The sequence below is a fragment of the Rhamphochromis sp. 'chilingali' genome (genome assembly GCF_963969265.1).
Source record: "Rhamphochromis sp. 'chilingali' genome assembly, chromosome: 21".
Taxonomy (NCBI): domain Eukaryota; kingdom Metazoa; phylum Chordata; class Actinopteri; order Cichliformes; family Cichlidae; genus Rhamphochromis; species Rhamphochromis sp. 'chilingali'.
This window is the reverse complement of record NC_137949.1, coordinates 3,541,861-3,565,360: the sequence shown is the minus strand read 5'-3', so window position 1 is coordinate 3,565,360 and position 23,500 is coordinate 3,541,861. Positions and strand designations below refer to the sequence as shown.

Below are 23,500 nucleotides of genomic sequence, written 5' to 3'. Positions count from 1 at the left end.
ACAGTGAGAAACGCATTGTCTTGGCGACAGAAAGCGTTTTTGAACAACTTCATATAAATCGGTGCAACTTTTGATAGAAGACTCAGACAAACATGTTTATGGCTTTATCTTATAGAACTCAATATCCCCGTGCTGGGCAAACAGGTCTTTGCAGCCGTTTGAGCTAAGATTTTAAAATTATTCACATAATGAAAACCTATACTTTGTTTCAGGCGAGTTTCCCATTCAAATGCATGTAACAGTGAGAAACACACTGTCTTGGCGAAAGAAAGCATTTTCGTACAACTTCATATAAATCGCTGTAACTTTTGATAGAAGACTCAGAAACACATGATCATGGCTTTATCTTATAGAACTCAATATCCCCGTGCTGGGCAAACAGGTCTTTGCAGCCGTTTGAGCTAAGATTTTAAAATTATTCACATAATGAAAACCTATACTTTGTCTCGGGCGAGTTTCCCATTCAAATGCATGTAACAGTGAGAAACACATTGTCTTGGCGAAATAAAGCGTTTTTGCACAACTTTATATAAATCGGTGCAACTTTTGATAGACGACTCAGAAACACATGTCTATGGCTTCATCTTAAAGAATTCAATATCCTCGTGCTGGGCAAACAGGTTTTGCAGCCGTTTGAGCTAAGATTTTAAAATTATTCACATAATGAAAACCTATACTTTGTTTCAGGCGAGTTTCCCATTCAAATGCATGTAACAGTGAGAAACACACTGTCTTGGCGAAAGAAAGCATTTTCGTACCACTTCATATAAATCGCTGTAACTTTTGATAGAAGACTCAGAAACACATGATCATGGCTTTATCTTATAGAACTCAATATCCCCGTGCTGGGCAAACAGGTCTTTGCAGCCGTTTGAGCTAAGATTTTAAAATTATTCACATAATGAAAACCTATACTTTGTCTCGGGCGAGTTTCCCATTCAAATGCATGTAACAGTGAGAAACGCATTGTCTTGGCGACAGAAAGCGTTTTTGAACAACTTCATATAAATCGGTGCAACTTTTGATAGAAGACTCAGACAAACATGTTTATGGCTTTATCTTATAGAACTCAATATCCCCGTGCTGGGCAAACAGGTCTTTGCAGCCGTTTGAGCTAAGATTTTAAAATTATTCACATAATGAAAACCTATACTTTGTCTCGGGCGAGTTTCCCATTCAAATGCATGTAACAGTGAGAAACACATTGTCTTGGCGAAATAAAGCGTTTTTGCACAACTTTATATAAATCGGTGCAACTTTTGATAGAAGACTCAGAAACACATGTCTATGGCTTCATCTTAAAGAATTCAATATCCTCGTGCTGGGCAAACAGGTTTTGCAGCCGTTTGAGCTAAGATTTTAAAATTATTCACATAATGAAAACCTATACTTTGTTTCAGGCGAGTTTCCCATTCAAATGCATGTAACAGTGAGAAACACACTGTCTTGGCGAAAGAAAGCATTTTCGTACAACTTCATATAAATCGCTGTAACTTTTGATAGAAGACTCAGAAACACATGATCATGGCTTTATCTTATAGAACTCAATATCCCCGTGCTGGGCAAACAGGTCTTTGCAGCCGTTTGAGCTAAGATTTTAAAATTATTCACATAATGAAAACCTATACTTTGTCTCGGGCGAGTTTCCCATTCAAATGCATGTAACAGTGAGAAACACATTGTCTTGGCGAAATAAAGCGTTTTTGCACAACTTTATATAAATCGGTGCAACTTTTGATAGACGACTCAGAAACACATGTCTATGGCTTCATCTTAAAGAATTCAATATCCTCGTGCTGGGCAAACAGGTTTTGCAGCCGTTTGAGCTAAGATTTTAAAATTATTCACATAATGAAAACCTATACTTTGTTTCAGGCGAGTTTCCCATTCAAATGCATGTAACAGTGAGAAACACACTGTCTTGGCGAAAGAAAGCATTTTCGTACCACTTCATATAAATCGCTGTAACTTTTGATAGAAGACTCAGAAACACATGATCATGGCTTTATCTTATAGAACTCAATATCCCCGTGCTGGGCAAACAGGTCTTTGCAGCCGTTTGAGCTAAGATTTTAAAATTATTCACATAATGAAAACCTATACTTTGTCTCGGGCGAGTTTCCCATTCAAATGCATGTAACAGTGAGAAACGCATTGTCTTGGCGACAGAAAGCGTTTTTGAACAACTTCATATAAATCGGTGCAACTTTTGATAGAAGACTCAGACAAACATGTTTATGGCTTTATCTTATAGAACTCAATATCCCCGTGCTGGGCAAACAGGTCTTTGCAGCCGTTTGAGCTAAGATTTTAAAATTATTCACATAATGAAAACCTATACTTTGTCTCGGGCGAGTTTCCCATTCAAATGCATGTAACAGTGAGAAACGCATTGTCTTGGCGAAATAAAGCGTTTTTGAACAACTTCATATAAATCGCTGTAACTTTTGATAGAAGACTCAGACAAACATGTTTATGGCTTTATCTTATAGAACTCAATATCCCCGTGCTGGGCAAACAGGTCTTTGCAGCCGTTTGAGCTAAGATTATAAAATTATTCACATAATGAAAACTGAACTGGACATGTGTGTGCTTAATAGACTGGCAAATTACAGCAGGATTTTCCTATCCTCGGTCAGAAGGCACAGGTGACTTATATGATGAAAGAGAGGGTCCACAGCAATGATAATTAGGGTTCTTTTAATCCAAACATCTCCAGAAGTGAATTCGTGTGAGTATATGTATATGTGTGTGTGGTTCTGTAAAATAACAGAAATTACAATTAGCAAACAATTAAAGTCAACCAAACTGGTCTAAATAATACAGAAAGGGTTGAACAGAAATGACTAAACACCACCCCCTGGTGGACACAAATGGGCTGCTGCACAGGGATAGACTCCATCTTTACTTTGGGCAGCTCAGTTCACAAGGGTAGCGCCATTTTGGTCAAATCAGCGTGAATATACAGTGTCTCGTGGCTACACGAACAGCTGGAAAACTCTACTAAGCATCACCCAATGTACATAGCTAAGTATATGATAAGTTACAACCATAGAACAAACAAATACAAGGCACTTACTTATCATTCACGCACACGCACTACACATGTTCAGTACAACAGCCCAGCTCCACCAGCGCTATCAAGGTGGACCAGCGCAAATACAAACAAGGGATGGGAGGAATGTACCATCTTAGCAGTGGTTAGAGGGGGTCCGTGGAACAGTCTATATACACAAATCACAGGGGTTTTCTACAGCCGCCCCCTAATGTGTATAGCACATTAGTAAACATCAAAAACCCATGTGAATATAACTAAGGACGTTCAGCTGACAGTTCAGGTAACGTGATACGTTTTGACACAGGCCGCTGGTATTTATGTTCCCCAATAGCGACTTCAGCTACTCGCACCTGTCCATCCGGGCTGGGAAATACCTGTGTTACCCGTCCTACGGACCAGGAAGCCCGTGGGAGCTGATAGTCCACCACCATGACAGTCTGTCCCACTTTCAAAGGTGGAGTAGTCTGGTTCCACTTCTGGCGAGGCTGCAGTCCAGGCAGGTAGCGCTGAATGAACTGAGTCCAGAACCGGTCCGCTATGACTTGGCTGTGACGCCATTTTCGCCTTCCAAGTTCTTCTCTGGTGCCATATACTGCCTGGGGAAGGGAAGCATCGCGCCGCCCCATGAGCAACATATTTGGCGTGATCGGGTCAACATCTGCAATATCCGAGGAAACGTATCCCAGTGGCTTGGAATTAAGTATGCCCTCTACTTCAATAAGAACAGTAAGCAACAAATCCTCTGGCACCGCTTGACCTTTGAGGGCAACTTGAAGTGCAGATTTGACTGAACGGATCTCCCGTTCCCAGGCTCCCCCAAAATGTGGAGCATGCGGAGGGTTGAAGTGGAAAGTGATGCTCTGTTCACTGAGCTTCTCCTGCAGTCGTGGCTCCATCACTTTGAATGCCTCCTGCAGCTCTCTGTCTCCTCCTCTGAAATTGGTGCCCTGATCACTCAGTATTTCAAAGGGTTTTCCTCTTCGAGCAATAAATCTGCGCAGAGCCATGAGAAAGGAGTCAGTGTCCATACCAGTGAGAAGGTCGAGGTGAATGCAGCGGGTCGTAAGGCATTTAAATATAATGCCCCACCGTTTTTCTTGTCTCCTGCCTATCTTTATAGTGAAAGGGCCAAAACAGTCAATTCCTGTGGACCAGAATGGCGGCTGATTTAATCGCAAGCGGGTAGCAGGGAGATCAGACATCTTCGGTGAAACAGGCTTGGCTCTCCACTTCTTACACTCCAAACAGCGATACTGATGCTTCCTTATGGCCTGTCTGCCTCTTAAAATCCAATACCTGCGTCTCAATTCGGCAAAGACACGTTCTGGGCCAGGATGCAGGAGACGTGTATCATAGTCTTTGATGATGAGCTGAGTAGTAGGATGGTCTGGTGACAACACGATAGGATGCAGAGTATCAACATCCATCTGCTCTGCTCGCCGGAGGCGTCCACCTACTCGTATGAGGCCAAGCTGACTGTCATATTCGGGAGAAAGGTTGCTCAGTCTGCTGTCTTTGTACACCTCTTTCCCAGATTTAAGGGTGTGTACTTCAACAGGGAAGCTTTCTTGTTGCGCCTGTTTGAGAATTTGAACTTCTGTCTCTAGTCGTTGTGCTGCTGACATAGGGAGGCCAGCCGCCCCGTGAGAAGACAGGTGGGTGGCCTGCACCAAATCAGCCCAGGTGTTGTATGCAGGATCAGACTGTGCCAAATCTGTAGTGACACAGGCACAGAAAGCTGATTTCTTTAACTCAGTATTATCTTCAGTGTCTGTACTCACAGTAGGTCGTGCTGGCCACTGCTCAGATGCTTGTCTCAGGAAGGGGGGCCCATCCATCCACTGGCTAGGTTTTGACAGCTCACGTAATGGTTTTCCCCGGGTGATGTCATCTGCTGGGTTCAAAGCCGAGGGGACATACCTCCAGCTGGCGGCCTCAGTCAGCTCCTGTATTTCGGCAATACGAGTACCTACAAACACTTTATAGTGACAGGACTCGGACTGGATCCAGTTCAACACAGTGGTAGAATCGGTCCATAAAGTAGTCTCACTAATGGGCAGAGTAAGCTCACTGAGGAGGAGTCTAGACAGTTGTGCCCCAGCCAGTACAGCACACAGCTCTAAACGGGGAATTGACAGTTTCTTGCGGGGAGCTACACGTGATCTGGCCATGATAAAGGCAGTGTGGACCTCATGTTCTGCCGATTTAAATCTCAAATATGTCACTGCTCCGTAAGCACTCTCTGACGCATCACAGAATACATGCAGCTGGAAAGTTCCCTCTTGGGTTGCTGGGGCTATGTAGCATCTAGGCAGACAGATTTCTTGTAGATACTGTAACTCACTCACCCACTCTTGCCACCGCTGGAGTAACTCGCCCTCGATGGGATCATCCCAGTTCCTGTCATTCTGCCACAGACGTTGAACAATAACCTTTGCCCGGGTCGTGAAGGGGATGATGAAGCCCAGTGGGTCGTATTGAGAGGCGAGGATGCTGTAGATATTTCTCATGGTTGACTCCTGAGGAACCACTGGCCGACATCTGTAGGCAATCTGGTCTGTGGAGCAGTGCCATGCCAAGCCTAAAGTTGGTTCTTGGGGATCTGGTTGGTGTTCAGTCAACCACAGCTCGCAGGTAGGGGACTTTGCTTCAGAGGGGAGATGAGCAATGGCCTCTGGGTAGTTACTTGCCCACTGTCGGATTTCGAAACCACCAGTAGATAGCAACTCTCTGATGTTATCGACAAGTGGTCGTGCCTGCAAAGCAAAGGGCAGAGATTGCAAACAGTTATCGACATAAAATGAGCGCAGCACTGAGTCTAGTACTTGTTCATTGCCATCTTTATGATCCTGCACATGGCGCTGAAGGGCATACGTGGCACAACAGGGGCTGCATGTGGTTCCAAAGGGCAGGACACACCACTCATAAATGTCCAGGCTCCGATCTCTTTCCATATCTCTCCACACGAATCTCAGCAGGGGCCGGTCATGCGGAAGAAGCCGCACCTGATGGAACATACCTCGTATGTCCCCACTCACAGCAACAGGGTGCTCCCTAAATCTCAACAGGACACCTATTAAGGATGGACCGAGAGTTGGACCTGGTAGCAGCTGATCGTTAAGACAGTCTTGCCTGTATTGGAAGGAACAGTTGAAAACTATCCTAGGCTTATTGTTATGATGCACAATATGATGGGGAATGAACCAGGATTCATCTGTGAGGTTTGCCTCTTCAGGAGTGAGTTTTCTTACATAACCTGCTTGTTCCAGTTTGTGTATTTCTGCATTGTACACAGCCGCTAGATCAGGATCTTTAATCAGGCGCTTCTCTGTGGACCGAAGGAGAGCCATCACTGCGTCATGGTCAGTTCGTAGTTTAGTGGAGTCTCTGCGGCGGAGCAGAGGAGTAGCATAACGAGCTACTCCATCCACCTGTACACGTTCTGTGGTTTTCTGCAGTAACTCCAGTGCCTCTTTGTCTTGTTTAGAGCGAGTTACCTCTTTCTCTGATCGAAAGGGGAGCACATCTAACTGCCACAGCTTCTCAACGTTCTGTCTTAACGCTTGAGAAGGAGATGGTAACAGGGATGTGTGCAGACATGAAGCTTCAGTAGGTAGATGTAGAAAGGTAGCTGGTCCCTGGATGGCCCAACCGAGGTTAGTGTTGACAGCAACAGGGCTGCCTAGTGGACCGACTTTGACAGGTGACAGAGGGGTGATGAGCTGGACATTATCTGAGCCTATAAGAAGCATAGGCTGCACATCCTTAAATGCTTTGATGGGAACGTCGGCCAGATGTGGATATCTCTGACGGAGTATGTCCACTGGGCAGGATTGTTTTGCCAGATTAAGTTCTTTAGCAGTGAAGACACGTCTGATGTGATGTTTGATTTGGGGAGAGCTGGGTGCACTCAGTTCAAAAGAAACCGATGCGCCTTGTAACTGTGACACCTCCTGCCTGATGGTTCGTAGTTTGAGGGACTCCTCTGTGATATTTAATTGCAGGTAATGAACCGCTGCAGATAAAACAATAGTCCGCTCTGATCCATCGTCAAGAATGGCATAGGTGGACAGAGATCGCCCATTGTTGTGGAGGGTAACTGGGACCACTTTAAGCATGACTCTGCCTGAATGAGTGACTTGGTCCAAATACACCATGCTGGAGGCTGTACTCAATGTCAGGATACTCTTGTTTGGGCGAGAGGCAGCTTCATGAAGGATCTGCAGGTGTTGTTCTCCACAGGTGGCACAAGGTTTCTTCAGATTGCAACTGTCAGGCTGGTGACTCCAACCACATCTCCAGCATCTCTTATTGTCATTAATCCATGTAATAATCTGTGTAGTACTCAGCTTACTGAAGTCAGAACAGGAACTCAAGTAATGTTCTGTACTGCTACAGAAGGGGCAGTAGGGCTTAAATTTCTCTCTTTTCTTCCCTTTCATAGGTTCTTTACTGTCAGTAGGGGCTGAAGTGGTATTAGCCGTCGGTGTTGTAGGCTTGTCAGTGCCATAGTAGACTGATGAGGATGTCTTTAATGGTCGTGATGACTTGTCTCTACGATCTGAGCGGGGTTTATCAGATATGTAGCTTTCTGTAGCCCTTCGTGATATCTGTATGGCCTGTGACTTCCTCTCCAACCACTGTGCAAAGTCAGGGAGAGTATAGGTGTTAGCTGAGTCACTCCGCAAGATGCCCTTTGCAAGACAATATTCAGCAAAACTGTCTTGATAGGAGAAGGGGAGTTTACTCAAAAGCCTGTCCACATGGGAACCACACTCTAGTTCGCTCTTAGCAGCTCCTTCCATGGAGTTTAGTAGTCCCACCAAACTACTAACTGATAGAGCAAAGTCTTCAAACCCCTGTGCATCTCCAGCTTTCACTGTGGGAGCTCTCAAAATGTTGTTAATTTCACCTTGGACTAATTGGCGTGGTTGTCCATAGCGCTGCTGTAGAGCCTGCATTGCTTTACTGAAGGGCATAGTGTCATGCACATACCTCTTTGCAAGCTGAAACGCAGGAGGAAACTTTAGATGATCCAGAAGTACTTGGAATTTGTAATCCTCAGACAGGTGTGGGTGTGGTCCCAAAACTCCATCCAGACCTTTCTTCAGTAGCAGGAAATCACTCTCTTTTCCTGTGGTGAAGCGGATCAGGTTGGGTTTTGGGATGCCATAAGAAGAGGAAATAGCCATCTCCATCAAGTTCGGTCTCTGAGAGGAAAGCAGAGATGAGGAGTGTTGTGGGATGCTCTGAATTACATCATGCTGTGAACTGACAGGTGCAGCTGGAGCAGGATGCCGATAGGTATACTGTGAGCTAACAGCAGGTGGCAGCACTGGTGTAACGTATGGCTGACTGAGAGGTGGGCCTGAAGTCCAAAGCGGATAGCCTGGAGAGGGCATGCCAGGCGGCAGCGTGACAGGGTACTGCATAGTGCCAGGGATACTAAACTGAGCAGCACTGTGTGGCACAGACCACTGTGGGGTTGATGACTGCCAGTTCAGGTCTCTTTGCTGATACCAGGGAGGATGTGGCTGTTCTGTTGCTGTAAATGCAGACCGGGGTACCACTGGTGTTGGCTGAGCAGCTGATGGCATAGAAGAGTGGACGTATGGAGGGGACTGAGGAATAGGTCGGTTAACAGGGAGAGTAGGAGCTGTTGACTGTAATATTTGAGGGTTATCAACATGATGAGCTGTGGAAGGGGAGGTCTGCTGTACAGTATGAAACTGAGGGCTAGGTATTACTGGAGATATGGGAGGGATGTTTTCTAGTCCGCCCATAGGAGGAGCTTGTGTAGGATTATTATCCACAGTTAGTAAAGGCATACTATGGCTCCGGACCTGGGTTTGTAACTGTACTTGGGGGGTTCTTTGGCCAAAGTTCAAAGACACTTGTATAGCGCTCTGTATCTCCCTCATCTGCTCCTGTACCTGGGTAACACACTGCTCCATCCTCCTTATTCTCTCCATCTCTGGTGAGCCATCGATGCCAGCGATTTGGTGTATTGGAGTAGCTGCGTTAGTGTTCGGTGGAACTGGGTTAGTCGGCTGTGGGAGATAGGTCCAGATGAAGTCATCCAGATATCTTGGAGCCCTATGTGGTCTCCTTTGCCGGGCACCTTGTTGTTCTTCATCATATCGGGATGTCGCCATGTTAGGAAATGCTGTAATTAATCCGGCTCGAAGGACCACTTGAACTGGACATGTGTGTGCTTAATAGACTGGCAAATTACAGCAGGATTTTCCTATCCTCGGTCAGAAGGCACAGGTGACTTATATGATGAAAGAGAGGGTCCACAGCAATGATAATTAGGGTTCTTTTAATCCAAACATCTCCAGAAGTGAATTCGTGTGAGTATATGTATATGTGTGTGTGGTTCTGTAAAATAACAGAAATTACAATTAGCAAACAATTAAAGTCAACCAAACTGGTCTAAATAATACAGAAAGGGTTGAACAGAAATGACTAAACACCACCCCCTGGTGGACACAAATGGGCTGCTGCACAGGGATAGACTCCATCTTTACTTTGGGCAGCTCAGTTCACAAGGGTAGCGCCATTTTGGTCAAATCAGCGTGAATATACAGTGTCTCGTGGCTACACGAACAGCTGGAAAACTCTACTAAGCATCACCCAATGTACATAGCTAAGTATATGATAAGTTACAACCATAGAACAAACAAATACAAGGCACTTACTTATCATTCACGCACACGCACTACACATGTTCAGTACAACAGCCCAGCTCCACCAGCGCTATCAAGGTGGACCAGCTCAAACACAAACAAGGGATGGGAGGAATGTACCATCTTAGCAGTGGTTAGAGGGGGTCCGTGGAACAGTCTATATACACAAATCACAGGGGTTTTCTACAAAAACCTATACTTTGTCTCCGGCGAGTTTCCCATTCAAATGCATGTAACAGTGAGAAACGCATTGTCTTGGCGACAGAAAGCGTTTTTGAACAACTTCATATAAATCGCTGTAACTTTTGATAGAAGACTCAGACAAACATGTTTATGGCTTTATCTTATAGAACTCAATATCCCCGTGCTGGGCAAACAGGTTTTGCAGCCGATTGAGCTAAGATTTTAAAATTATTCACATAATGAAAACCTATACTTTGTCTCGGGCGAGTTTCCCATTCAAATGCATGTAACAGTGAGAAACACATTGTCTTGGCGAAAGAAAGCGTTTTTGCACAACTTTATATAAATCGGTGCAACTTTTGATAGACGACTCAGAAACATATGGAAGCCCGTTTCCGCCACTAAAAAAAAAAAAAAAAAGATCCATAACTCGAAATTTCGAGTTATCTTTCTCGAAATTTCGACTTATTTTCTCGAAATTTCGAGTTATTTTCTCAAAATTCGGACTTATTAACTCGAAATTTCGAGTTATTAACTCGAAATTTTGAGAAAATAACTCGAAATTTCGAGTTAGCGCTGCCAATAAGAAATCTACGTGGCTGATGTCATTTCCTTGTTACCCGGAAGGATATGGCGCAAAGGGGTGCGCACTCAAAACTGGATCGTGTCGTGAGCTGCTGTATTAACAACAAATGGCGCCAGGTTCTTCAGTTTTGAATGCCTTCCTACAAATGATAACTGGATAAAAGGTATATAAAAACAGTGTGACAGCGATTGTTACATACAAAGTTGAATAGAATGCAACGTCAGGGTTAACCAAAGGTACCTATGAGGTTTCTGTTACACGCTAATGACACCTGTTACGTCTGATGAAACAGACGTTTTGCTGAAAGCATGCGTAATAAGTATACAGCACTGTATAAAACAAAATCACAAATCACCCAAAACAGGGAATATGACTGACAACTATATAAATAAGGAACAAAACCAATAAAACTGTAACCAGACAACTGAGAAAATGTGGGATTGACTGTATTGTGATGCTGATTGTAGTTACAGTGCAAATGGACACTTAAAAATGCAGTTCCCACTTCTCCACCATAGTCAGAGCTCATAATGTAGGTAGGCACAGATACTTTGACGATAATATGGTGGCTTTATTTTAATTTTGTAATTTTAATTTACATCCTTCCTTACAGCATGGGAGACTTGACTGAATTCTTGAAACAAAGAGAAGTCTCTGAGGAAATTATACAGACCTTGGAGAATGAGAAGGTACTTAATTCCAACAAGATACTGGTTGAAATGCAACTTTTCCTCATTGTTCTTAAGTTAAAAATAGAATTGGATTTTCAAGGCTGGTTGTTTCAATAAATTAAATTATTTTTCCATCTTTAGATTGATGCCAGTGTCATAAGTCTAATGACAGATGAGGAGCTGAAGACTTATTTGCCATCATACGGTGATCGTCTAGCAGTATTTGGATTTTGCAGACGGAGGGGCAGCAGCCGCAAGTCAGCGCTTTTTGAACGGCTGAAATCCAAACTGTCCAAAAGAAAATTATCTGAAGAGGATGGCAGTAGCACACGGCAAGAAGAACATTCCCAAACAACCCATAAAAGAAATGCTCTGAAGAGAAATAGAAAAATAGAAATAGGATGGATGCATTATGATGAAGACACTGAGGTTTTCAAGCAGGTTAGAGCTAGACGAGGAGGAGGAACAAGAAAAATAGACATCTGCAAGGATGCCAAGAAAAGGGACATATTACAGGTTGCAACAGGCCTGTTCTTTCCAGATGGAGGAAACATTCAGGGGCCCTTAACAGATTTTGACTGTGATCTGAAGGATTATCAAGAGATGATAGTCGATGATGCATTGACAGTAGGAGAACTTTATCATGTCACAAAACTTAATATCCTCAGGTTCTACCTCACCACAAAGAAAAAACAAAATGACAGCCTTCAGAGCTCCAACCCAGGTTTGCATCCATCTTCAGAAATTGAAGCGAGTCCTCAAAACCAAACCTCTTCTTTTACTGTCACTACAGTCCAAACATCTGCTCCATTTGAAACAATCAGCCATGATGTGACATACATTGAAGACACTCCAAACGATAACCTTCCACAATCTTCCACGCAGTCTCTAAGCGCTAACACTTCTCACAGCAGTGACATTATTTTTGTTGGCCCCTTTTCTGACAGTGAGCCAATAAATTTGGATGACACCCTGATTTTTTCTCCACAACCTGGTCCATCCAGTGAGAGAGTGAGGAGAGTAGTGGTGGTCCACAGAGGGCAGGTAATGTCAGAGCTCATTTCACATTTTAGTGATAAGGACCTTGAAGATGTCGACATCAAAATCCAGGTCTTACTGCCTGATGGAACACCTGAAATGGCCCATGACGATGGGGGAGTTGTGAGAGACTGTCTTTCAGAATTCTGGAAAGAATTCTATGACCAGTGCACCACTGGAAACGTTTACAAAGTGCCCTTCTTAAGGCATGATCTTGGGCAACCGGAGTGGGAGAGTGTGGGCAGAATCATTGCATTTGGATGGGTTAGAGAGAAATATCTGCCTGTGAAAATTGCACCTGCCATTCTGGAACAAGCTGCCTTTGGATATGTAAAGAGTGATATTGTGGAGAATTTCCTTAAGTTCATGCCTGACTCTGAGCGTACAGTGTTAGAGGCGTGGCGATCAGACTTTAGCACCGTGGACCAAGAAGAACTTATAGACATACTTGATAACCACAGCTGCAGAAAGATACCAACAGCCTGCAATGCCACTGAAGTCCTATTGGAGCTTGCACACAAAACACTTGTCCAAGAGCCTGCCTATGTTATTGAACAGTGGGCAAGAACACTCAGCACTGCATGGGAAAGCCTTTGTGATCTATCTTCAGTTTATGAAACCCTCCAACCAACTGTGAGAAAAGTTCTCAAGTGTCTCACTTTCCCTGAAACAATGACGGCTCACCAGAAGCTGATTCAGAAATATCTAACTACATATGTGAAGAATGCTGAGAAGGAACATTTGTGTTTGTTCCTCAGGTTTTGCACAGGTTCAGATTTACATCTGGGAAAGAACATCATCATTGGGTTTAACGAACTGAAAGGTTTCCAGAGACGACTTGTGGCACACACATGTGGGTGTGTACTGGAGCTGTCGATAAATTATGACAGCTATCCTGACTTCAGATCGGAGATGAACAGTGTGTTGGAATCAAATGTGTGGGTTATGGACATTATCTAAAGGTTTGATTCACGGACAATGGCTTAAAAGCCATTGTTGTTTTACAACAGATTATATTTGAGTTGTGAACTAAGACTAAAGTGTTCCCATGTGAATGTCACAGCAAAGGTTTCAGGTGTTTAAAAACTGAGTTCCAAGAAAAAGTATTTGGTGAAATACCACTGTAATGCAATTTGAGGTACTTCTTTGTGTTTCTGTGTTTTCCTATTACAACTGAGGCAATATTTTTCTAAACACTTGTGAAATGCATTTCTGCAGAGGTCTCAGAGTGGCAGTCTGGAGACCATTTATAAGCATTCCCATTTCCTCAGTCAGCATGTGTGCATGTGAACAATGAAAGCAGTTTTTCCACCTTTTATTCATTTTTTCTATTATTTGAATCCAAAATCAACTTTAAAAAATGCATTAGGTTAATTTTAATTTGTCAAATTTTATTAATGTAATGTCAAAAGATGACATGTATTGTAGTGGTTCACCAGAAAATTAGAGAGACCCCTGCAATATGTAGTGTATAGTACATGTAGGAGATATATGCAATATCTCCTACATTTTTTATCATCGTGCACACATTTTACAGTTTACAAGTCAGGTTTTACTTTATCATTGTATTTTATTACAGTTATGTTTGTACAGTTCTGTTTAGCCATCTGGGTTATGGTGACTTTTGCTAAATTGAATGGCCATAAGGCACACCTATATGCTTTTATTTTGGATTTCTGTGAAATCAGCAATTGCTTAGCTGAAGGTTGATTTTTGGTTGGCTTTTCCTGATTTTTGTAATGGAAAAAAACCCCTGTATCATAGCCCCCTTTTTCAAAACTACATAGCCGATGGGGTAGTTATTTAAAAGATATTTTCCTATATTTCTGTTTTCATGTTTGAGCCTAATGTATTTGCTTCATAGTGGTTTTAGACCACACGTTCTTATTCTTTAATTGTAGGATATTGTTATCAGATCTTGCCATATTATCCTCAATCTCTTTTTATTGTCCCATTCTTTTTGTATTTTTAATAATAATTGAACTTTTGCAGAACATATTGCATATTTTTGTTGAGTGTATTATCGTACTTTTTCCAAGTCTTGTGCTTGCAATTATCGTTTTATAAGAATACTTTAAGGTTTTTTGTGTTACTGTAAATACAGTACAGTTATTTTGTTTTAAGACAAGATGATGGCAAAAGATCTGTGTTTTATAATAAAGTGTTCAATGAGACAAATTACATCTTTAATTTTGGTAATTTCTGGGTTTTTATTATTCTGAGGCGCAATCCGAAAAAAAAAAAAGGTCCATAAATCTCACTCAGTTAGGTTATCCATATGCTAAAAAATATATAATTATACTGCCCATAATCAGGAAAACAGTCAGTATATATAAAAAGTCTCAGCAGTGAAAAAAATGACAGTGAAAATTTTTTTTACTGCTACATAACCAGATATTTCAAAACATCAATAATTACTCAAATAAAAAGAAAGATGAAAAAGCATATTTACAAAAAGTTGAAATCATAATTCCAAGGTGACATGCGCTGCATATCCTCCAAATAGCAGGTCTAACAGACATTATGTTTACATATGTTTTAATAATAAGGCTTTTAAAACAAAAAATTGGTTTGTTAATTGAAATAAACCATCCAAAAAAAAAACAACCCTCCAAAAATTAAATACAATTTTTATAGCCTTTTTCAATTGGCCCTGTTCGTGAAATACATTTTCAGGCCCTCAAAACCCATGTATGTGTGCCCCAAAAACGACAACCATCCAAAAATTAATAACTCATAAAAGTTTACAATTTAAATATGAAAATACAGAATTAAAAATGCATAACGATGTCTAACCTTTAAGGCAAAAGCTCCAACTCAGTAAGCATCAACTGCCTTAGCTTTACATACAGATCCACTGTATGAAACACATCATCTGAGAAGTCCAGGTTATGTTCTGACATGAGTTCTACACAGAGATGAAAGACATCCTCTTCACATGGAAAGTCTTTGAACACGCATTCTTCAAGGCAGGCTTCAACTTTGTCCATATTGACATGTTTGAGACAGTCCCTCGCGCCATAAATGTCTGGGAGGGCATACATAAAAGATGGTCGGCCATGAGGACTTCGGGAGTTGTGGACTGGGCGCATTCTGTGGTCATTCCAGGCCAAAGCAACTTCATTTAATTCTTCCTAGATGAAAACAAAATGAACAAAAGAAACATTTTCAGGCATACAATATGAAAATGTTAATGTACAAAAGCACAACTAACTTCTACATTGATTTTCTTAGCTTACACACCATTAATTTAGCTTTGAGCTACATTAATGATATATATCCGTATATATACACACACACACACATACACACACACACACACACACACACACACACACACACACACCATGAACAGACAGATACTTATTTACTTAGTTTTGACCCACCAAAAATGCTAACCAAGTACAGAGAGAGGCCTAAACACATAAATAATCAATGTGTTATAATGTATAATTGTGTTCCTTGATATATATGTGGAATTTTTTTTTTAACAAAACAGTTTAAAAAAAAAAAAAAAAAAAAGCACTACTTTTCACGTGTACTTTAATATATCTGATGTTTCTATAATATACAAAGGCCGTGTGAGTTGTTACAAATTAAACAGTTACAATACATGTCGTTTACACAATCACCTATGTAAACTCACCTGTATAATGTGAAGAAAACAGAACTGGACCAATGATTTGTCCAAGAAAGAGTCTGAGAAGTGGCCATCCTCTCTTAGTTTGTCAAATAGTTCAATCCAGTACTGGATACACTGGCTTCGTAAGATTAGCCACCATCTTTCAATGCGTTGATTTCCTGTACTTGCTCCAAATATGACGTGCTCTCTTTCTGGTTCATTGTCTGTAAAGTGCAAAAATCGTTGCATGTGAGCCACATGGACGTTTTCTGTTCCTAGATCTAATCTCACTCGATCAGGGCAACCACCTTGTTGAATCACGGCATCCATGAAGTAGCCAGCAATTACTCTCGGGTCATTATTTGTCTTGTAAGCGTCTAGCCATATTATACTCCTTGAAAATCCGTCAATGCATCCACTGATTGCAATCCCAAATGGCTTCAGTTTATCGTAGCCGTCGATATGCCACACATAGTTGGGGCCTCTGCTATGATACACTCGCCTCAGCAGTCGTCTACGTGACCTCAAATCCACACCTTCTCCATCGAATAAACGGAGCAGAAGACGAACGGTTTCTCTGTCAGTAACAATGCCATTCATCCAACACTTCTGGTGCATCCAACGATACCCATGACACTGTCCTGAGGTTGCCAATTGTGCTTGTATAAAGGCTGCTACCTCTCCCACCTCTGTTTTGTTCTTTCTGCGCCAAAGTCGGTTGTTGTGTAAAATCCTTTCAAGTGTACGGAGGCTGATAGTAATGCCATGTGATTCAGCTAATAACGCAAGAATCTCCTCATTTGTGAAGCCACGCTTAAAATACTCAGCAATTTGTGAATTCATGATCCGTATCTATAATTAGCATTTCTGTAGCATTTGTAGCTGAGGGCTTCAGCTTCCGGGTAACACAGAAATGACGTCATTCACATAGATTACTGATTGGCAGAGCTAACTCGAAATTATGAGAAAATAACTCAAAATTTCGAGTTATTTTTCTCATAATTTCGAGTTATTAAGTCGAAATTTCGAGTTGCTAAGTTGAAATTTCGAGAAAATAAGTCGAAATTTCGAGAAAGATAACTCGAAATTTCGAGTTAAGTATCCTTTTTTTTTTTTTTTAGTGGCGGAAACGGGCTTCCATAGAAACACATGTCTATGGCTTCATCTTAAAGAATTCAATATCCTCGTGCTGGGCAAACAGGTTTTGCAGCCGTTTGAGCTAAGATTTTAAAATTATTCACATAATGAAAACCTATACTTTGTTTCAGGCGAGTTTCCCATTCAAATGCATGTAACAGTGAGAAACACACTGTCTTGGCGAAAGAAAGCGTTTTCGTACAACTTCATATAAATCGCTGTAACTTTTGATAGAAGACTCAGAAACACATGATCATGGCTTTATCTTATAGAACTCAATATCCCCGTGCTGGGCAAACAGGTCTTTGCAGCCGTTTGAGCTAAGATTTTAAAATTATTCACATAATGAAAACCTATACTTTGTCTCGAGCGAGTTTCCCATTCAAATGCATGTAACAGTGAGAAACGCATTGTCTTGGCGACAGAAAGCGTTTTTGAACAACTTCATATAAATCGGTGCAACTTTTGATAGAAGACTCAGACAAACATGTTTATGGCTTTATCTTATAGAACTCAATATCCCCGTGCTGGGCAAACAGGTCTTTGCAGCCGATTGAGCTAAGATTTTAAAATTATTCACATAATGAAAACCTATACTTTGTCTCGGGCGAGTTTCCCATTCAAATGCATGTAACAGTGAGAAACACATTGTCTTGGCGAAAGAAAGCGTTTTTGCACAACTTTATATAAATCGGTGCAACTTTTGATAGACGACTCAGAAACACATGTCTATGGCTTCATCTTAAAGAATTCAATATCCTCGTGCTGGGCAAACAGGTCTTTGCAGCCGATTGAGCTAAGATTTTAAAATTATTCACATAATGAAAACCTATACTTTGTCTCGGGCGAGTTTCCCATTCAAATGCATGTAACAGTGAGAAACACATTGTCTTCGCGAAATAAAGCGTTTTTGCACAACTTTATATAAATCGGTGCAACTTTTGATAGACGACTCAGACACACATGTCTATGGCTTCATCTTAAAGAATTCAATATCCTCGTGCTGGGCAAACAGGTTTTGCAGCCGTTTGAGCTAAGATTTTAAAATTATTCACATAATGAAAACCTATACTTTGTCTCGGGCGAGTTTCCCATTCAAATGCATGTAACAGTGAGAAACGCATTGTCTTGGCGACAGAAAGCGTTTTCGTACAACTTCATATAAATCGCTGTAACTTTTGATAGAAGACTCAGAAACACATGATCATGGCTTTATCTTATAGAACTCAATATCCCCGTGCTGGGCAAACAGGTTTTTGCAGCCGTTTGAGCTAAGATTTTAAAATTATTCACATAATGAAAACCTATACTTTGTCTCGGGCGAGTTTCCCATTCAAATGCATGTAACAGTGAGAAACACATTGTCTTGGCGAAATAAAGCGTTTTTGCACAACTTTATATAAATCGGTGCAACTTTTGATAGACGACTCAGACACACATGTCTATGGCTTCATCTTAAAGAATTCAATATCCTCGTGCTGGGCAAACAGGTTTTGCAGCCGTTTGAGCTAAGATTTTAAAATTATTCACATAATGAAAACCTATACTTTGTCTCGGGCGAGTTTCCCATTCAAATGCATGTAACAGTGAGAAACACATTGTCTTGGCGAAAGAAAGCGTTTTTGCACAACTTTATATAAATCGGTGCAACTTTTGATAGACGACTCAGACACACATGTCTATGGCTTCATCTTAAAGAATTCAATATCCTCGTGCTGGGCAAACAGGTTTTGCAGCCGTTTGAGCTAAGATTTTAAAATTATTCACATAATGAAAACCTATACTTTGTTTCAGGCGAGTTTCCCATTCAAATGCATGTAACAGTGAGAAACACACTGTCTTGGCGAAAGAAAGCATTTTCGTACAACTTCATATAAATCGCTGTAACTTTTGATAGAAGACTCAGAAACACATGTTTATGGCTTTATCTTATAGAACTCAATATCCCCGTGCTGGGCAAACAGGTTTTGCAGCCGTTTGAGCTAAGATTTTAAAATTATTCACATAATGAAAACCTATACTTTGTCTCGGGCGAGTTTCCCATTCAAATGCATGTAACAGTGAGAAACACACTGTCTTGGCGAAAGAAAGCATTTTCGTACAACTTCATATAAATCGCTGTAACTTTTGATAGAAGACTCAGAAACACATGTTTATGGCTTTATCTTATAGAACTCAATATCCCCGTGCTGGGCAAACAGGTTTTGCAGCCGATTGAGCTAAGATTTTAAAATTATTCACATAATGAAAACCTATACTTTGTCTCGGGCGAGTTTCCCATTCAAATGCATGTAACAGTGAGAAACACATTGTCTTGGCGAAATAAAGCGTTTTTGCACAACTTTATATAGGTTTTCATTATGTGAATAATTTTAAAATCTTAGCTCAAACGGCTGCAAAACCTGTTTGCCCAGCACGGGGATATTGAGTTCTATAAGATAAAGCCATAAACATGTTTGTCTGAGTCTTCTATCAAAAGTTACAGCGATTTATATGAAGTTGTACGAAAACGCTTTATTTCGCCAACACAATGCGTTTCTCACTGTTACATGCATTTGAATGGGAAACTCGCCTGAGACAAAGTATAGGTTTTCATTATGTGAATAATTTTAAAATCTTAGCTCAATCGGCTGCAAAGACCTGTTTGCCCAGCACGGGGATATTGAGTTCTATAAGATAAAGCCATAAACATGTTTGTCTGAGTCTTCTATCAAAAGTTACAGCGATTTATATGAAGTTGTACAAAAACGCTTTATTTCGCCAAGACAATGCGTTTCTCTCTGTTACATGCATTTGAATGGGAAACTCGCCCGAGACAAAGTATAGGTTTTCATTATGTGAATAATTTTAAAATCTTAGCTCAAACGGCTGCAAAACCTGTTTGCCCAGCACGGGGATATTGAGTTCTATAAGATAAAGCCAAAAACATGTTTGTCTGAGTCTTCTATCAAAAGTTACAGCAATTTATATGAAGTTGTTCAAAAACGCTTTATTTCGCCAAGACAGTGTGTTTCTCACTGTTACATGCATTTGAATGGGGAATTCGCTAGAAACAAAGTATAGGTTTTCATTATGTAAATAACTTGAAAATCTTAGCTCAAACAGCTGCAAAACCTGTTTGCCTAGCACGGGGATATTGAATTGTATAAGACAAAGCCATGAATATGTATATCTGAATCTTCTATCAAAAGTTACAGCTATTTATATGAAGTTGTTCAAAAACGCTTTCTTTAGCCAACACAATGCGTTTCTCTGTTACATTTATTTGAATGGGAAACTCGCCCGAGACAAAGTATAGGTTTTCATTATGTGAATAATTTTAAAATCTTAGCTCAAACGGCTGCAAAACCTGTTTGCCCAGCACGGGGATATTGAGTTCTATAAGATAAAGCCATAAACATGTGTGTCTGAGTCTTCTATCAAAAGTTACAGCGATTTATATGAAGTTGTACGAAAACGCTTTATTTCGCCAACACAATGCGTTTCTCACTGTTACATGCATTTGAATGGGAAACTCGCCTGAGACAAAGTATAGGTTTTCATTATGTGAATAATTTTAAAATCTTAGCTCAATCGGCTGCAAAGACCTGTTTGCCCAGCACGGGGATATTGAGTTCTATAAGATAAAGCCATAAACATGTTTGTCTGAGTCTTCTATCAAAAGTTACAGCGATTTATATGAAGTTGTACGAAAACGCTTTATTTCGCCAAGACAATGCGTTTCTCTCTGTTACATGCATTTGAATGGGAAACTCGCCCGAGACAAAGTATAGGTTTTCATTATGTGAATAATTTTAAAATCTTAGCTCAAACGGCTGCAAAACCTGTTTGCCCAGCACGGGGATATTGAGTTCTATAAGATAAAGCCAAAAACATGTTTGTCTGAGTCTTCTATCAAAAGTTACAGCAATTTATATGAAGTTGTTCAAAAACGCTTTATTTCGCCAAGACAGTGTGTTTCTCACTGTTACATGCATTTGAATGGGGAATTCGCTAGAAACAAAGTATAGGTTTTCATTATGTAAATAACTTGAAAATCTTAGCTCAAACAGCTGCAAAACCTGTTTGCCTAGCACGGGGATATTGAATTGTATAAGACAAAGCCATGAATATGTATATCTGAATCTTCTATCAAAAGTTACAGCTATTTATATGAAGTTGTTCAAAAACGCTTTCTTTAGCCAACACAATGCGTTTCTCTGTTACATTTATTTGAATGGGAAACTCGCCCGAGACAAAGTATAGGTTTTCATTATGTGAATAATTTTAAAATCTTAGCTCAAACGGCTGCAAAACCTGTTTGCCCAGCACGGGGATATTGAGTTCTATAAGATAAAGCCATAAACATGTGTGTCTGAGTCTTCTATCAAAAGTTACAGCTATTTATATGAAGTTGTTCAAAAACGCTTTATTTCGCCAACACAATGCGTTTCTTACTGTTACATGCATTTGAATGGGGAACTCGACCGAAACAAAGTAGTTTTCATTATGTGAATAATTTTAAAATCTTAGCTCAAACGGCTGCAAAACCTGTTTGCCCAGCACGGGGATATTGAGTTCTATAAGATGAAGCCATAAACATGTTTGTCTGAGTCTTCTATCAAAAGTTACAGCGATTTATATGAAGTTGTTCAAAAACGCTTTATTTCGCCAAGACAGTGTTTCTCTCACTGTTACATGCATTTGAATGGGAAACTCGCCTGAAACTAAGTATAGGTTTTCATTATGTGAATAATTTTAAAATCTTAGCTCAATCGGCTGCAAAGACCTGTTTGCCCAGCACGGGGATATTGAGTTCTATAAGATAAAGCCATAAACATGTTTGTCTGAGTCTTCTATCAAAAGTTACAGCGATTTATATGAAGTTGTTCAAAAACGCTTTATTTCGCCAAGACAATGCGTTTCTCACTGTTACATGCATTTGAATGGGAAACTCGCCTGAGACAAAGTATAGGTTGTCATTATGTGAATAATTTTAAAATCTTAGCTCAATCGGCTGCAAAACCTGTTTGCCCAGCACGGGGATATTGAGTTCTATAAGATAAAGCCATAAACATGTTTGTCTGAGTCTTCTATCAAAAGTTACAGCGATTTATATGAAGTTGTACGAAAACGCTTTCTTTCGCCAAGACAATGCGTTACTCACTGTTACATGCATTTGAATGGGAAACTCGCCCGAGACAAAGTATAGGTTTTCATTATGTGAATAATTTTAAAATCTTAGCTCAAACGGCTGCAAAACCTGTTTGCCCAGCACGGGGATATTGAGTTCTATAAGATAAAGCCATAAACATGTTTGTCTGAGTCTTCTATCAAAAGTTACAGCGATTTATATGAAGTTGTACGAAAACGCTTTATTTCGCCAAGACAATGCGTTTCTCACTGTTACATGCATTTGAATGGGAAACTCGCCTGAAACTAAGTATAGGTTTTCATTATGTGAATAATTTTAAAATCTTAGCTCAATCGGCTGCAAAGACCTGTTTGCCCAGCACGGGGATATTGAGTTCTATAAGATAAAGCCATAAACATGTTTGTCTGAGTCTTCTATCAAAAGTTACAGCGATTTATATGAAGTTGTTCAAAAACGCTTTATTTCGCCAAGACAATGCGTTTCTCACTGTTACATGCATTTGAATGGGAAACTCGCCTGAGACAAAGTATAGGTTTTCATTATGTGAATAATTTTAAAATCTTAGCTCAATCGGCTGCAAAGACCTGTTTTCCCAGCACGGGGATATTGAGTTCTATAAGATAAAGCCATAAACATGTTTGTCTGAGTCTTCTATCAAAAGTTACAGCGATTTATATGAAGTTGTTCAAAAACGCTTTATTTCGCCAAGACAGTGTGTTTCTCACTGTTACATGCATTTGAATGGGAAACTCGCCTGAAACTAAGTATAGGTTTTCATCATGTGAATAATTTTAAAATCTTAGCTCAAACGGCTGCAAAGACCTGTTTGCCCAGCACGGGGATATTGAGTTCTATAAGATAAAGCCATAAACATGTTTGTCTGAGTCTTCTATCAAAAGTTACAGCGATTTATATGAAGTTGTACGAAAACGCTTTCTTTCGCCAAGACAATGCGTTACTCACTGTTACATGCATTTGAATGGGAAACTCGCCCGAGACAAAGTATAGGTTTTCATTATGTGAATAATTTTAAAATCTTAGCTCAAACGGCTGCAAAACCTGTTTGCCCAGCACGGGGATATTGAGTTCTATAAGATAAAGCCATAAACATGTTTGTCTGAGTCTTCTATCAAAAGTTACAGCGATTTATATGAAGTTGTACGAAAACGCTTTATTTCGCCAAGACAATGCGTTTCTCACTGTTACATGCATTTGAATGGGAAACTCGCCTGAAACTAAGTATAGGTTTTCATTATGTGAATAATTTTAAAATCTTAGCTCAATCGGCTGCAAAGACCTGTTTGCCCAGCACGGGGATATTGAGTTCTATAAGATAAAGCCATAAACATGTTTGTCTGAGTCTTCTATCAAAAGTTACAGCG

General features: G+C 40.5%; 2 protein-coding genes across 2 annotated transcripts; one reads left to right on the top strand and one right to left on the bottom strand.

The window, feature by feature from the left end:
• Positions 1-10,520: 10,520 nt before the first annotated feature.
• LOC308389622 (uncharacterized protein) lies at positions 10,521-13,185 on the top strand (the record flags this gene model as incomplete). Its single annotated transcript, XM_080871112.1, has 3 exons — positions 10,521-10,679; positions 11,130-11,205; positions 11,329-13,185. The coding sequence occupies exons 2-3, from the start codon at positions 11,131-11,133 to the stop codon at positions 13,183-13,185; spliced, it is 1,932 nt and encodes a 643-aa protein (XP_080727238.1). The 5' UTR covers positions 10,521-10,679; position 11,130.
• Positions 13,186-14,450: 1,265 nt separating this feature from the next.
• On the bottom strand, positions 14,451-16,508 carry LOC308389098 (uncharacterized protein). Its single transcript, XM_080870253.1, has 2 exons — positions 15,872-16,508; positions 14,451-15,359 (listed from the first exon to the last, which is right to left on the bottom strand). The coding sequence occupies exons 1-2, from the start codon at positions 16,463-16,465 to the stop codon at positions 15,024-15,026; spliced, it is 930 nt and encodes a 309-aa protein (XP_080726379.1). The 5' UTR covers positions 16,466-16,508; the 3' UTR covers positions 14,451-15,023.
• Between the last annotated feature and the right edge of the window lie 6,992 nt (positions 16,509-23,500).

Bases quoted from the DNA above. Each gene is read 5' to 3' on its own strand.
- LOC308389098 (XM_080870253.1), bottom strand. From the start codon at position 16,465: ATGCACCAGAAGTGTTGGATGAATGGCATTGTTACTGACAGAGAAACC. The intron at 15,360-15,871 runs GTGAGTTTACAT...GTTTTCATCTAG, and splicing joins GTTTTCTTCACATTATACAG to GAAGAATTAAATGAAGTTGC.